The sequence below is a fragment of the Cryptotermes secundus genome, unplaced genomic scaffold (genome assembly GCF_002891405.2).
Source record: "Cryptotermes secundus unplaced genomic scaffold, Csec_1.0 scaffold74, whole genome shotgun sequence".
In the NCBI taxonomy this organism is placed as follows: Eukaryota; Metazoa; Arthropoda; class Insecta; order Blattodea; family Kalotermitidae; genus Cryptotermes; species Cryptotermes secundus.
The window spans coordinates 659,504-676,526 of record NW_019745079.1 but is presented as its reverse complement, the minus strand read 5'-3'; the positions used below and the strand labels follow the sequence as shown (position 1 = coordinate 676,526).

Below are 17,023 nucleotides of genomic sequence, written 5' to 3'. Positions count from 1 at the left end.
TAGCAAGTTTTGGTGTGTGTAAATTTATTATAGTTGACGAATACGCGCTTTTTAAATAGGTTCATAAAGACATATAAAGGCAAGCAATGCAATAGATTAGCGAAATTTGGGCACCTGATGATGGCACTATGTTGCCGAAACATGTCGTGAAGTAACAGGTGAAATTGAGTGCACTACAAGACGGCAACTGTATACATATCATGGATGAAAATCAGTGCAACAGGACGCTAAAATACAACAACAGGGCAAATGATGATTGAGAAACTGGATAATATTTGGAAGGAAGAGGTCGTGACCTAATTTAAGATACTATCTAGATATTTATCAGTAGGAACTGAGGTAAAACACGGAAATGTCACGCAGGGCAGTCAGTGCCCCAACGAAAATACAAATTAGAAGCTTTACGTTTGAGCCAATTCATTTGATTTTAACAGAAATTCTAATTTTCGAGACCTCACATCTCATCTAGACGGCCAGTTCCCTCTGGTGGAGTGCGTCCCACTAGTTGAGAAACACTGCTCCAGTACTTCTGATATTTTACGTTTTATCATCGCAAGTCGGTTGGATTCTGGACTCTGCAGATTGTGCTTGCATACGCTTTATCTCGTGACCTTGTCGGCATGCCTCCCTGAGCTCAACCTTAGCCTTTCGTGTTCACAGATCGGAAGTTTTGTTGTAGTTTAAATTTACTTGTGTCAGCAAAAGCTGAATATTGAGTGCTGAAGCAGGTGGAACCACTGTGACTTAAAGGGTTATTGAACTAGTTCATCACTGATCACGGTGGCCGTGCGGTCTAAGGCCAATCCAGTGACTGAGATTAGCTCTTTCTAAGGGGCCCAACTGAGTAGGTGTCTTCCTTTCTCACCTGAAGACGGAAACAGATCCAGTTTCCGAAACGTCGTGTCCTATATTACCTAGAATTCCGGACAATGGGTAAAACCCCAAAACCCAGTAATTCTATGGGTTATCCACCATCGTCAGAACCCTTTAGAACCTACAGCCGACTGATGAAATGTATTCTTAGCAGACACGTTCAGAGGAAGCAAGTATAAACGGCAAAATTAAGATCAAGGTGACCTCTACTCCTAAAGTAAACAAACATTAAATTCATATGCACCTATTCACTGTTATGTGATAATATTTATTGCAATTGGCGAACACGAAAATATATATGCCTACTGAATAAATAACAGAAGGAAAGAGACCACTGGGAAGACCAAGGCGTAGGTTGGTGGACTATAATAAAATGGAACTTAGAGAGATAGAATGGGATGGTATGGATTGGATTGATCTGGCTCAGGATATGGACCAGTGGAGGGCTCTTGTGAACACGGCAATGAATTTTCGGGTTCCATAAAATACTGGGAAGTTCTTGAGGAGCTGCAGGTTTGGCTTCTCCTCAAGAAGGGCTCAGCTCCGTAAGTAAGTAAGTAAGTAAGTAAGTAAGTAAGTAAGTAAGTAAGTAAGTAAGTAAGTAAGTTGAATGAATAAACAACCAACATTGCAGCTTCAAATTTCACTGTTGTTTCGCATTCTAAAATAAAATATGTACACATTTTTAATATATATGTGCAAAGACTTACTGAAATAGAGCACTTTATTATAAGAATACAATAATTCTGATCTTAAAGCAATACAAATTCAATTATGTATTATGTATTTTCCTTTTTAGNTAAAGGGTTAGAGCATGAATCCGGTTTCTTTATTGCCACACTTTGTATTTTTTTCGAAAAATTTATGAGCTATGGAGAAATTACACTGGACATAAAATATATGCTTCATTTTTCGATACGAGTTTCGATGGGACACTTCTCTGTCTCGTGTATATATATATACAGAGTTATGGACCGAAATGCGCGTAGGTCTTAATGTCAAATCGAAGCAATGTGGGCCCTGTATAAATGAAATTTAAAATAAATCATTAGTTTTTTGTAAACATTTCCAATATCAAATTCCATGAAACTCTTTCCAGCGGTTTTCTTGTTGTTTAATGTGTTCAGAGCGAACGAACTGACGGACGGATAGATGGATAGATGGATAGACGGATAGACGGACAGACGGACAGAGTGAACTCCCAAGGGCTGCAAACTCGCGTAAAAATGGCAGATCATGCATGGGAATAAGAAAGTAGAGTTATCCCTATAACAGGCCGTAAAGGCCCAGAGGGTTGTGAGACGTCGAGACTCCCACATTTTCTAGATAATATGGTGACTGATGGCGATAAGGTTGTCACCCTTACGCCCCGGCCTCACTTAACCCCCAAGAAGATTCCTGTTATTCATGCTTTTTAGAGCCTGAGTCGAACCCAGGGCCATAGTGCGAGTGGAAGTATTAGGTAAATTGAAAAATCCAATTACTTCACCGGGAATTGAACTCACGACCTTCCGGCTTGTAGCACAGCGCCTCAACCAACCACGCTACCGCGAGCTTCCTATGTGCGAATAATTTTCTTAATTAAGGTGAGTGCAAAGGAAATTCTGAATATCGGCCTATTCCTAAATATTTCAGCTGCTAAAATGTCGTTACGTGTGGCGATGTACGAAGCACATGGTGGAGTCTGAAAGTACTAATTAATTTTAACATTACGTTACCCTCTGCGATTAAGAGACATTACTCAGCCTTCAATGTTACACATATGCCAGTTTTTGTGTCTTTAAATTCGACTTGTGGGAACGCGAATGGCGAGGGAAGGGATTGGCGTGGTTCAGCTTCTTGTTATCGTCTCAGTTCGCAGTTGGGTACGCCTGGTGTTTATGTTCTAATTTTTGGAAATTTCAAATTCCATATACCACAGGAAATTGCCATTTTGCAGCATCTTAAATATAGTTCCATTATGACGGGGCATTAAAACGAAATCAAGGGCGTGTCTTATGATCGACGGCGTATTTGAGTTGAGGAAATCTAATACGTGAAATCGTTAAAGTTTCGTGAGACATCGAGGATCCCACATTCTCTAGACAATCGGCTTACTGATGGCGATGAGGTTGTTAGTCTTACGCGCCGGCCGCCCTTTACCCCCAAGAATATTCCAAGAATACTGCTGGTACTCATTTCTGTTAGAGGCTGAGTCAATTCCAGGGCCATAGTGCAGTTGGAACGATTACATCAATTGAGAAACTCGATGACCTCATCAAGATCATGCGAAATCGCTTAAGGAAGGCTATACTGTTACGTTCGAACTTTGTATTCAGTGGGGGAACAGCGAGCAGGGTACAACGCCATGGAGTTTGGGCTTCAGTGACTAACGAAGGTAAAGTTGTTACTGTACCACGTCATGGGGGTGTCGGGGGGAGGCAAATTTCACTCATTCTTACATTCATAATTTGTTAAAATTTGTGAATCCTCTCCTGTCGCTTTGCCCCTAGTACAATTAGCCAGGGTCTCGCTTACCCCTATCGGGTTTCGAACCCGATCGCCCATTCCGGAAATGATCATTTTTACTACTTGAGACATTCCTTGGAAAGAATTTTCTTTCCAGAAAATGTTTATATTTTTATAAAAAGACAGTTGTAATAATCACTCCTTGATTTTATTTAGAATAGTAATTCGAAAAATAAAAATTTAAATGGATGGATTTCCCAGCTCCTGGATAGAAACTATTATTTCAGGTTTTAAATCAATGTGGGTGTTACCTGTTATAGCACATTTACACGCGTTTCACTCGTACAGTGAATTCGTTTGTTTCTTACGAGTCTTAAATAAATAATAAATAGCGTTTATTTCCCTAAACAGGCTGATACTTACAATGGAGGCCCAGTGTATGTTTCTGTCAGCCATAACCCAACTATGAAATATTACTTAGATGGATGTCATCATTTAAACGGACAAATCCTTTGCTTTCAGACAAAATAGTGTTCAGTTTACGCAGTTTTAACAGAAAATTATATTTGATTCATACTGGACCCTTGTGTTCTGTGGAATAACACTGTGGAGACCAGTGGTGTACTTTGAGACTCTACGCTTTTGTTGAATATCCAGAGCAGAGTTCTATAACAGATAACATTTATTTACTAGATGCAACTACTGATAGTTTCCGGCACAGTCTGTTGTATGCCAACAACAAAAGGATTTTCGTATTTCATCTCTCCATTCGTGTTCCAAGTCTGCATCAGAGCTGCAACTGTCACAACTCACATTGGCCACAAGGTATGTGTGCAAAAAAGAGATTTGATACTCATTTTAAATATTGTGCTTGGTAACGACTCTTAGACTCCATAGTTGTGGCCTCTTGCCAAAGCAGCGTTCAAACCTGAGTGGCGATCTGCCTCTCTAATGAGTAACTCACATAAAAATGAAGACTGGATTCTTATATACTAAAATTCTATTCATAAAGGTTATAATTTTCTCTGCAGATTTATATGATTGTGAGCTATTTATATTCCGTGTACATAATTAAGAGCACTTATTATCCTAAAGTAACAGCCACAATAACATATGTTACTATTATTATAAACTGAAAAGTTAAACTCTCTTCGCGATACGTTACTTGGTTCCATATTTATATTGTGTTATCTAGATCAACTGTTGATTTCATATTAGGGAAGTTCTCGTCCAAATTTCTTGCGTTTCTGGTGTAGCACAACCTTCCATCTTGGGCTTCCCTTTCATCAATACGATGGAAAGTCAGTAAATAGGTCACAGATGGATATAAATCGTTAAAACATGTGATCTTCGAAACTGGAATATCGACATGTCCTCTACATTTGTCCTATCGCTTCACTAGTGCGTCGAAGCCCGTATCATTGTTGTCCATTGATTGTTGTCTCAGCTGCTTCCGCATCTATGTTTCAACCTCTTCGTCGTCATCGAGAAATTTTCCACCAATGTGTTATTTTAGTGGAACAGATGGAAGTCATTAGGGGCCTAGTCCGGAATCTTAAGGCGATTGTTCAAGATGTTTTCACTGTAGTTGTTGAATTCTCTCCTGTGTTGCTCGGGCTGTATGGGGTCTGGCATTTTCATGATGAAGCAGTACCCTCCTCCCAGTTGGCCTGGAGGTTTTCTGCGAGTTGCATCCCGAACCTTCAGCAGAACTTCACAGTACGATGCACAATTCACATTCTCCCAGTGCTTATGTAACTGGGCTAACAGTACTCCCTGAGAATCCCAAAACGGTAAGCTTCAACTTCCCAGCTGATGACGTAACCTTAAACTTCGGACTTTTTATTTGAATGTGATCTGAGATGTATCCAGTGCACTGAAGCGCGCTTTGATTCGGGTTGGTAGTGATGCACCCATGATTCGTCCCCAGTAACTGTCCTCTTAAGCATATGTCCTCCTTCATCTGTCTACCGCAAGGGATGTTGCAAGGACAGACCCATTCGGTTTATTTCTTTCTCGATCCTTCAGTTCTCTGGGCGCCAGCCCTGCGCACACTTCCCGAAACTTCAGACGAACCTGCGCTGTGCTGTATGCTAAACCATGGGAACACCCTAGTGCAGTTACTGTACTGCCTGTCGTTATCCTCCCGTCAGCTCGAATCAACTCTTCCACCCGCTGCACAGTGGCTTCTGTTGCAATCTCAACAGGGAGACCAGGTCGGGTATCATCTGTGACTTCAAACGTCCTTGAGATAATTTCTCGACCAAGTTGTGAACCGCTTTGCGCGACAAGCACTTCCCACTGTAAACAGCAAACATTTCTTTATGGATATCCTTTGCTTTGAGTACTTTCGCTCACAAACTATTCACAGTAGAACGATACTCCTCATGCATGGTCGCCATTTTGACTACTGAAACCAGCATCTGAACATGCGCATTCGAGTCTAATACCTAGACTGTCATGAAGATGGACTGCTCTACTGTGTAATGATACATATAGAAAACTTCTTACGTCCATTACGGCTGTTTTACTTCCGTTTGTGATCTATTTACTGACTCTCTCCCTACATGCTTAAAAGGACATCATCAAGCTGGTATTACTTTCATGAAATGTTTGCTTGTAAAATGCCAATGCTTTCAGCAAGCACCGTAATAAATTAATTGAATTGAATTATCATGTAACTATTATTATTTATTTTATTAAGAGCTATGATAGTCGATGTAGTGACTATGCAAGGCCTCGGCGGTCGGGTAAGTGGGGTTCCTTTCCACGCAGCGCCCCAACAGGGGTTGGGGCCTACCTAGCCTCCTATTTAACGGGCAACGGATGCTATTTTCCCCGGAACCTAATTCAGCAGAGACGCAAAGATGACTGTTCACCTTCATATAATGGACGGAGCTACAATGCCCATCCCTCGTATGTTTTCATGGCTTAAACCACTTTGACAGTTCCGCAGGTATTTCTTCAGGAACCATGAACTTACTTTCCATATAGCAGCTATAAATGCAATGAACTATGAAATCTGACTAAATATTCTTTAAAATTTAGTCAGTACCCTACAGAGAACTCGCTGCTTCTCCTTTACAACTACAAACTGGCTCGTGCTGTTCAGGGCAATATTCGCTCCTTATTCTGGGAATTATATAAAAAAATCATAAATATTCTCTGAGGGTAAAATTAGGAGATTTTAATACCAGAACAGATGGTATAAATTTTTACCTCTGTGCATCAAAAGCTAACTTTGGTGATAAAGATCACCTTGTGGTGTTGCATGAAGACATACAAATTTTTATACGACAAGAATAATTTTCTTAAGGTTCGGCCACACAGGGCGCTACGTACGCTATGTTCCCTATGTTAGCTGCGTCGCAGAGTGTACACAGCGTACGTAGCGTACGTGTCGAACATAGCGTAGCGCTCTGTGTGGCCGAACCTTTAAACACTGATTATTCAAGACGTACGAAGACATTCCCGCTACTGTTTCTATGGCCGACTTAACTATCAGATCTTCCAATATCAATGCATACAGCGAGTTATACTCGTAAAACTCTTCCTATTTTGTTTAAGCTTAAGTCGGCAGATCTAGGTTTGTGGTTCTCTTTCCGACCCATTTTTAATTTCTGTTTTGGATTCGAAGTTTACAGGTACATCCATCACACGCTCTTGCATATTCAGGATTAATTTTAATATTATCATGAGAAACAGTAAATGTGATTTTGGCTTCAATATTTCAGATAAATGCATTTATGGGAATCCGGTATGTCTTCTTGTGCCAAATTCACTAGACATACGAGTATCTCTACCGATTAACACTTTCACTATATTCTGACACTGCTGTTTACTGGGATTGCTCCGACAGCAATAGGCATCTTATTTGTTTCTTACTGCTATTATGTACGACGATAGGCCTATATCTCGTCGAATAGGAAAAAATAGTCAGTCCATAATCACAGTTTTATCCTAGTCCACTTTAATTTATATATATTTTCCTCGACCTCAAGTGGTTGACAATTTGTAGTTTGGTCAAGAGCAGTTATTCCCTAATTCACATTGTGTGTGCCGCTTGTTGAGGTGGAATTTGGCAAACTTATTTCACCTACTAGTAAAGTTTACTGTGCTTAGCATATAGCTTAAGGGGACTGAGCATAAGAACAAATTCCTCGCCCTGAATATTGTTGCTGAAACATGGATGTAAAATTATCACTCATATCGAAAAACTGTAGGACATAAACTGTTTCAGTAGATTTAAGTACCATACTGAGTACGCAAATAAACAACTAAATTGAACTGAATTTTAATATTATTATTTTAACCGAAAAGTCCAAAACTCCAATATTAATATCACTTGGTACCCTTGTCCACAGGCTACGTGGAAACCATGACATTCAGAGCACTCCATCTGCTGGCCTTCCTTACGTCTGTAGTAAGAGTGTCGAAAGCTGATACGGAGTTCCCAGCATCAAACGAAGTTCCTCTTCCTCGAACAGATGTTTTGTCACACGCTTTGTCAGCGGCACAGACAAGGCTGTCAGAGCTCATCCTATCAAACCCAGTTATCAAGATTGTGAGTCATGGGTCACCAACCATAGCGCTTGATGATGCAAATTTAGAAGTGGACAACATTGCGTTAGTCCACCTCACAAACCTTCAACTACGATCTTCACCTTTTCATATGATGTCAGCTGTACCAGATCTGCGCCTCATGGGTCTGAGTTTATATGGAAGTATAAGAATGTTGGAAGTTACAGGAAATTACACCATATCCGTGGAGGTTATGAAACATACTTCTATGGCACTGATAACGTCTGACAGGGGTAGCCTTAATTTAACGTTTGAGAACATGGAAATATCAGGACTGGTTGGTCTGAATTTCAGCGAGAATAAGCTGCAATTTCACACAGTAGATCTTCTTTACAGACCAAATCTCGTTTCCTTACGGATCTTCTACAAAGATGTCCGAGGTGTTCCACGTGTGACAGAGGAGAGGAGTAGCAGCCTTCACGGCAGAGTGGAAGAGCCGATATACACAGACTTGGCAAAGAGGCTGAACAGCCTCATACAAGAGGAGCTGAACAAGCTGTTCAGAAATGTCACGATTGCACAACTAATGGATGGCAAGTCAGGAACTGAAATAAGTTTTAAATCTAGTAAAAATGCCCGAATAGGAAATTTAAATGATTTCATAAACTGCATATTAAATATTACGAAAGAGAATATTACAGACCAGATTAGTATCCCTGACTTTGAGAATTCATTTGAAAAGAAATTAGGTTTAGTTACAATCCGTGGAAATTTCAAGGCTGAAGGTGGATGGCTGAAGGGTCTGGAGACAATTCATCGAACTGCTGACGTCACTCTGAAACAACTGAACAACAGCATAGAGTTCAGCGCGGCCATGGGACTAAGGACACTGGAGTTTGGATACGCAAGGTACTTAAGAAATTATAGTATGATTGTGAGAGCAACAATTATACCGAGAAAAATGTTTAAGAATTATAATAATAGAGCTCCTACAGACTCAAATGAAACTAACACACATTGTGCACAACTATACAGAAGCATTCTTATAAATGTTTTTATTAAATTCGTTTGACTCGTTACACATAAAGGGTTTTACATTTTGAATATATATAGGAATTATGTCAACCGTCAACACAACAAATAACTCTTTTCCAAGTATAATTAGAATGATCACATCAAGGAGGATGAGGTGGGCAGGGCATATAGCACGAATGGGGGAGAAGAGGAATGCATATAGGATATTGGTGGGAAAGCCAGAAGGAAAGAGACCACTGGGAAGACCAAGAAGTAGGTGGGTGGACAATATTAAAATGGATCTTAGAGAGATAGGATGGGATGGTATGGATTGGATTGGTCTGGCTCAGGATAGGGAGCAGTGGAGGGCTCTTGTGAACACGGTAATGAACATTCGGGTTCTATAATACGCTGGGAAATTCTTGAGTAGCTGCAGATTTGGCTTCTTCTCGAGAAGGGCTCAGCTCCATAAGTAAGTAAGTCAACACAACAAATGTACTCAGTTTAATATTCGATCTTAATTCCTGCTACATGTTTCGGCCATACAAGACCATCAGGCAGTTATATGTAGGAATACGTACATTTATTCAGCTGCCGATATGGGTCTATACGAATGCAACGTGTCGTATTATTTACTGACAAGTATTATTTGCCTCAAGTTTTTGTTACAATTAAAGTAGCAGATACATAGATAAGATAAAAAAATTAATGNATATATAGTTGGATTAGCATTCCAATAAACCACACACTAACAGCCCGTACATAATAGAAACATGTCGTTGATCTCCACAACCGGGCTTACTACGTAGAAAGCTTCTGCAACAAAGACCTACAAACAACACACACACACACACATGCGCGCGCGCACACCGAATTTGCTACACTGTACCAGTGGAACCTTAAATATTTAAGCTGGCATACACATTCTTAACCTACCTTGCGAAAAAATCGTTTAATATTTTTTAAACATTTTAAAATACTTTTAATATTTTTAACATTATATTCAACACATTATAAATCTTGATATATGGTATACTTTTATATTTATCTTTTATTTTTTAACTTATTTATGTATTTGCTACTTTAATTAAAACACCAACTTGAGGTAAAAAAAAATTATGTTAGTATATAATATGGCACGTTGCGCTGGTATGGATCCATCAGTAGTTCAGTAGCTGCACGTACTGTCTGATGATGGTCTTGTACGGCCGAAACAGGTAGCAGGAATAAAGATAGAATTGCAAAACATTAAACTGAGTATATTTGTTGTGTTGACAGTTAACATAATTTCTATATATATATATCTGGAACACACAACAGGATGCAACCAGTGAAGATACATTTTGAATGTTACAAATATGCATTGTCACGCCCTCTTTCAGACTGCAGGATGACGATACCATTAAATTTGTCAGATCTAAAGAACAATCATGAACCTACCCATATTTAGGTCCTTCAGACCGCCATGTTCGGAAACACCGCAAACAGTTAGTGTACACAAACTTCCAATCGCTGCAGTTACTGTAACACAGAACTGATAATGTAGGACCTCTCGTATCACAAGATAACACCCGATCAGCCATCGGCCACTGGAAGGATGTGTTAAAACCACATCCAAGGTAACGGGGGTTCTACTGAATATCAAATTAAATAAGGGAAAACTGCGGCTTAATTACAAATAAAAAAGTGTATTTATAATTTTCAGAATTAATTCTATTTTGTTGTGTAAAGCATCATCCGAAACGGCCATATATTTTAATTCACTTATTTATATCCTACGCTACTAATTTAAATCCCATTAAAAATTTAGACCCATCAATTTTTATAATTTGTATACAAAATAACGCAATATCTTTCTCCGAGCTGTATGTGTGTGCCATAAATTAACCAATTTATATTAAACTTGAGCAAATAACATATTTTTTTCTGGATGTGGTCGCAATATAAAGTGCATAAGCCTAACAATTCGGCTACAACTTTAAACAAGGGCGAACAGACAAAATTAAGAAATAGCAACGTAATTAAAGAGAGTTTGGGAATGCTCATGAGAGCCAAATTCATAAACTTTAGCGCAATAATTGTACATAGCAAGAAAAGCGACGGCTTCCAGACACACATACAAGATTATGAATTAAATTTCATAATATCGTTCGCTGTTCGCTACTAGGTTAGCAACAGCGAAGCAGGGAACGGAAAACTTACATTTCTGTTTATAAGCTACTATAATAGCATTTATAATAATGATGCGTATTGTGTTGTAATTCTAAAACATCCAGATAAAGTATTCACAGTCATTACATGCTAACAGTTACACGAATATTCTCTTTTTTTTTATTTTTTTATTAGCCTCGTATTCTTCGATGCAAATTTAAAATTCAATGTACCTTACATAGGTCTATGAAGTGTATTTCCTTCAACCCCTTGAAAATGTTATCCTGTGTTTGAATTCAGTAAGCTTATTCGTCGACAACTCAGTGGAAAAGCGTCTAGCGACAAAGGGTTTTGCATTCTTTATGCTGGATGAAGATACATTCTTTGCTTTCCACAAAATTGATAATTATTCATTTAGTTTATTTAAATAATTAGTATTACTGGGAGCATAATAACTTTAGTCCCTTTGCACCATGTTGTGAAATGATTTAGTGATATTGAAGCATTAAATATTTTTCCAATATACCCGCAACTGAGAGTAGCCGTGGGAGTTTTTACGTCCGGGTACCATCTGCCCTAGATGCTTACGCGTTTTCAGGTGGTGGACAAATTAGCCTATTTAAGAACAGTTTGTAGGTCTGACCCAGTCTATCAAAGTTATTTAATAAACTTATTCACTATTAATCAAAATAATATTTGAAAATTCAGTTCCTGCTACGTAGACAATATGCAGTGCCTCAATTACAAGACTAAAAACAGTCACTTCTGTTAGGGAAGATCTAGTCGTTTATTATTTGATTCACATTAAGCAAATAAATACACTGTGTGACATCTTTATTGTTAAAAACTGTGATACACGTGTCTCACGATGTCTTTAGAGTTAAAGGAATATTTCTTTCTCAGATACAGAGCAAAACTTTTAAATGTTGGACCAAGCGGTGCGCTGACGGCCTCTGTGGGGAGCAATTCGCTGTCATTTCGAGGCATCGTGGATTACACGGACAGCACCTGCAGAGTGACTTCAGCAGAGGTCAGAGTTATGGACCTTCAGGATATGAAACTGAAACTGACAGGCCTCTCCCCATTCAACTGGATTTTCTCCAAAACAGCTACCTCTGTTACCCGCAGATCCAAGTTCAACGTAGCGAGAGCAATTGAAGAAACTTTTGGAAATCAAATTCGCAACAATCTAAAACAATTTGACTGTCGACAGTATTTTCCTGAATCCACAGTAAAAGCTGTCGATCCTGTTACTGAAAATTCTGAATCTGGACAAAAGGAACTGTAGAAACAGCGCTGAATTCAGGTCGTAACAAATTACAGTCTCCAATAGCAAACAGTTTTAATCCTTTGAAGTATAAAGTTTATCTGAGTAGTGTTTAAAAGTTCACAAAGCACAGAAAACACACTGCGTTTCAATTACAAACATCGATCGTTTGCTGCTGTCAGGGATATAATCGCTGTTTATTCTAAGAATCATACGAAAAACATTCGTACATTACGTTGGCGAACTGCTGTTTAGAAATATAAAGCAGGTTGTAAATACCGTATAGTAACCAATGTGCTCTGAAAGGCTGAAAATAGAAGGATGTACTGTTCGCGATGTAGTATATTATTTGTATTTTAGGATCTGTAAGTGGTTGATACTAAATTACTGCGTGCACAGATATTTTTCTGGCACAGTTACTGAACTATATGAGTAATGCAATAATGCTCCTTGGAGCAGAGTTTTCCTTGTGAAGCTGACAGCCTCTTAAGAAGGAAAATTAAGTCGTGAATTTTCTTAGCGCAAATAATTTTCAGTTTCTTCTCACACCCAGCAGCAACTTATAGGCTCCCTTCCTTAGTCAACAAGGGATATGATATTGTGTAATAAAATTCGGTAATCACAAGTTGAAACGTGAGGTTGTTACGGCGGCAAATTCTAAGATTCTGGTTTTGTAGGCTGTTACGCCGGTTAAGTGTATTAGAAATACATACACATTATTTTCCTTTGGTTAGGGAATCCCTGAGCACGAACCTCCACGGTTCTGCGAATTACAGTTTAAGAACCACTTCAGCACTCGTTATAATTGTTCCTCTCGGCCATAGATGTCAGCAGGAGGTCTCACAATTCTTACCGCTATCTGAAGAATTCTCTTTGAACTAGATCGCAAACCCCTGCAGTCCTCTCCGGCTCTTCCAATGACAAATTTGGAACCTACTCACGTTTTCGTTAGTAGCGATATAGTAAAGTAATTCATATCTAATTAGCAATTAGCTGATGTACATTATGGGACAGATAACTCATATATGCATCTCCAAAGCAGCAAATAAATAAAACTCTGCTGTTAAATGGCAGGTAACACTTTTGTTTCTTATTCGGAAGATCCCGGGTTCAAACGGCGGCCTTGGGAGCGACTATGGGAGCAGATGTTTTTATATGAGTTTTCACAGCCCTCAAATCTTGCCGAGCCCACTTCCTTAAGCATGGCTTCCAATTCTTTATTCATTACTCATCCTGCCGTCCGACACTGTGCAGTGTGTGTGGCGGACAGCTCCGTTAAATAAATAGGCAAATATCATAGCGGAATTGCATATGTTACTAGACGTCTAAACTTTAAATGAAGTGTCTCTAGACGGGGTCTGGTGCCCACTCACCATCCTACAAAATAGTATCAGGTGCTTCTCCCAAAAGGGCAAAGCGGCCGGATCATGAAACTGGGAGCCCACCTTCATCTACAGTGAAAGTTAAGAATGTCTGGAGATTTACCTCCACTTCTGTCATGAAGTGATATTTCAAATTGTATCCTTTAAATGAGTTTCGTAATTGAGTTATGGCACGATATTTTATGAATTTGTATAATTTTCCACCCATTTATTAAAACAATTGGAATTTGAACGAACGGCGGAGTAGAATACGGCATATTTCAAATCCTGGTGACACACACACACACACACGTACATGTATCTTTAAGCTCAGTAAATTTAATTTGTTTCATTCTGTTTTAACCTCTTAGCTCATTATGTCTAATCTGCGACGTGAATAATTATACAGTTCTCTATACCATCATATTTACTTATTTGTTTATTTATGGTGTATTTAACGGGCTTCTAATCAGCTCGGAATATATACCGTCGAATGGGATTATTAATGGCGAAGTGGAACGAATGTAGGTATAAAGAGCCGTGGCTCATTTAAAGTTCTCCCGGCATTCGCCTGGAAGGACTGGGGAAATCTACGAAAACCCTCAATGAGACACTGTTTCGCTGAGGTTCGAATCCGGTGCATTTCAGATTACATGCAGAACAACCGCTTGTGTGAAATTCCTCGAGCTTTTGGATTTTAGTGCATTGGACAGTCCATAGATAGCAGCAGCAACATGATTCGTATCTGGCGCTATCTGCAGGACACTTTATGTACTATGTTCTTCAATATTAAATGAGTAACTGCATTTGTACTTCGTTCTTTCATACACCTTTGAGTCCGGCGGATGTTTCCTCGTCATTAATCGATGTAACAGAGACAAGACGTGTTTTCTTGGAGGCCGAAACCATATTCATTACATATATACAATACATGAGCTCTGTACTTTAATCGGAATTCTCTTTCTCTGCAGGAAATTTTTTTTGTTGCTAGTGGGGTGGGACTAAGTCCCTTGCACTGCGGCCACTTGTGGCCTATGTACCAGCCCCAGATGATAGGTGAGGGTGATTGTGGAGCAATTGGTGGAATGAAGATTGGCAGGGGAAACCGAAATACTTGAAGAAAACCTGCCCCAGTGCCACTTTGTCCACCACAAATCCCGCTGACCAGACCCGGGATCGACCCCGGGCCGCCGCAGTGGGAAGCCAGCGACTAACCGCTTGAGCTATGGCGCGGCCTCTGTGCAGTAACTTTCTCCGAAATACAAATATGTCCGTTTATCGCAACTTTAAACTTCCAATAAAATAACTGATAGAATCAAACTGCTGATAAATCAATTTAGTTTATTATAATACTACAGAATTTTTCAGAAACATCTCTCGCTTTACCCTTCGAATTTCCATAGCAACTTGCGTGTTTGTGTTAACTGCCCTGTGAAGGGTTAAGCCGTACTCTTCTTTAGATAAAAAACAGCAGCCCCTGTAGAAATTGCAGTTTCTATAACTATGCACCAAGCCATAAATACGTTTTATGGAGCAGAAATGAAGCTCAACGCATTCTTAATTCTCGGAACTAGGTGGCGAGTACTCAGCTTCACGTTTTCGCCGCATTTCCTCCCAGTGACATAGACAAAGCACCAGTTGCACAAATTGTCTCTAGAGTCTGTATGATGTGGTGTGCAGAGAAAAGACTTTTTTGCTACCACCAGTACCGAATTGTTATAATTATGCAAGGATATTTTTTGTATTACTTTCCTATCTGTACCTAGGTCTCACAAGTGGTTTCTTGCCTTCGAAGTTTTTCAGCTAAAACGCTATATGAATTTCTTACCTCTCATACATGTTCAGCCCCTACCATCTGATTCCACTGTCTTTTTTTCGTGTTCGGTCATTTTAAATGCTGTGCTTAGGCCTGTTCCTTGTTACGGACGTTTCGAGAACCAAATCAAAATAAAAACAACGAAATGAATTTTAAACTAATGTAAGCCAAATTTCCATATTGGAATATTTTCCATCCCACACCCATGGCTCAGATACAGAGCTCAAACAGACAAAACTTTAAGAGAAACACAAAATACTCGAAAAGATCAGCTGCGCTTACGCGTACAAGAGTTAAGATTTTCACAGGAGTGAAGACTTGGATTGTGTCTTGTGAGTTTAATCCTGTGTAGTCTATTAGGTAGTTACAAACGTTTCGAAGAAAAATGGTGCTTACATTTTCTGGTAGGAAGTTCTCAAACGACACGAAACATAAACATGTCAACTACAAGTGGTAATGTTATTAAACTTTTGTAATTGGGTACGAGGGGGGAGACAAAATTTAACTCCCATCAGCAACCTGTAAGCAATGAATTTTCCTTGCGCTGGATAACTAAGTCAGCATAGGGCTAGGTTGCGGGAAGACGACGAGGAATTATAAATCTTTGATTTTACTGGCAGACTGTCACCTGGAAATTGTTACCAACTGTAAATATCAATAGTATCTAAAATATTACAACGTATTTTCAGGAAATTAGAGATGTATTTATATGCATATATAATATCATATATAATTCAGATATCTGGGAACGATTATAACAAATGAAAATCTGGTTCAGGAGGAAATTAAGAGGAGACTGAACTCGGGTAATGCTTGCTACTATTCCGACCAGAACCTTTTGTCTTCTCGTCTGCTGTCCAAAAATATAAAAATTACCTAGAATATAAAAACTATAACTTTGCCTGTGGTTCTGTATAGCTGTGAAACTTGGTCTCTGACATTAAGGGAGGAACGTAGACTGAGGGTGTTTGAGAACAGGGTGTTGAGGAGTATATTTGGACAGAAGAGGGATAAAGTGAAAGGAGGTTGGAGAAAACTGCATAATGAGGAGTTTCATAAATTGTACTCTTCTCCAAGTATAATTAGAATGATCAAGTCAAGGAGGATGAGGTGGGCAGGGCATGTAGCACGAATGGGGGAGGGGAAAAATGCATATAGGATATTGGTGGGAAAGCCAGAAGGAAAGAGACCACTGAGAAGATCAAGGCATAGGTGGGTGGACAATATTGATCTTAGGGAGATAAGATGGGATGGGATGGTATGGACTGAATTGTTCTGTCTCAGGATAGGGACCAGTGGAGGGCTCTTGTGAATAGGGCAATGAATTTTTGGGTTCCATAAAATGTTGGGAAATTCTTGAGTAGCTGCAGAATTGGCGGCTCCTCAAGAAGGACTCAGCTCCATGAGTAAGTAAGTAAGTAACATCATGTACTTAGGGCCTCGCCATAGCTCAAGCGGTTGGTCGCGGGCTTCCTACCGCGGCGGCCCGGGTTCGATCCCGGGTCTAGTCAAGTGGGATTTGTGGTGGACAAAGTGGCGCTGGGGCAGGTTTTCTCCGAGTACTTTGGTTTC

At 39.5% G+C, this 17,023-nt stretch overlaps 1 protein-coding gene across 1 annotated transcript; it reads left to right on the top strand.

Annotated features, from left to right (window-relative positions):
- Positions 1–3,096: 3,096 nt before the first annotated feature.
- Positions 3,097–13,354, top strand: LOC111874830. The gene is made up of 4 exons (XM_023870665.2): positions 3,097–3,250; positions 4,015–4,146; positions 7,686–8,751; positions 11,911–13,354. The coding sequence occupies exons 1-4, from the start codon at positions 3,139–3,141 to the stop codon at positions 12,293–12,295; spliced, it is 1,695 nt and encodes a 564-aa protein (XP_023726433.1). The 5' UTR covers positions 3,097–3,138; the 3' UTR covers positions 12,296–13,354.
- Positions 13,355–17,023: the final 3,669 nt, after the last annotated feature.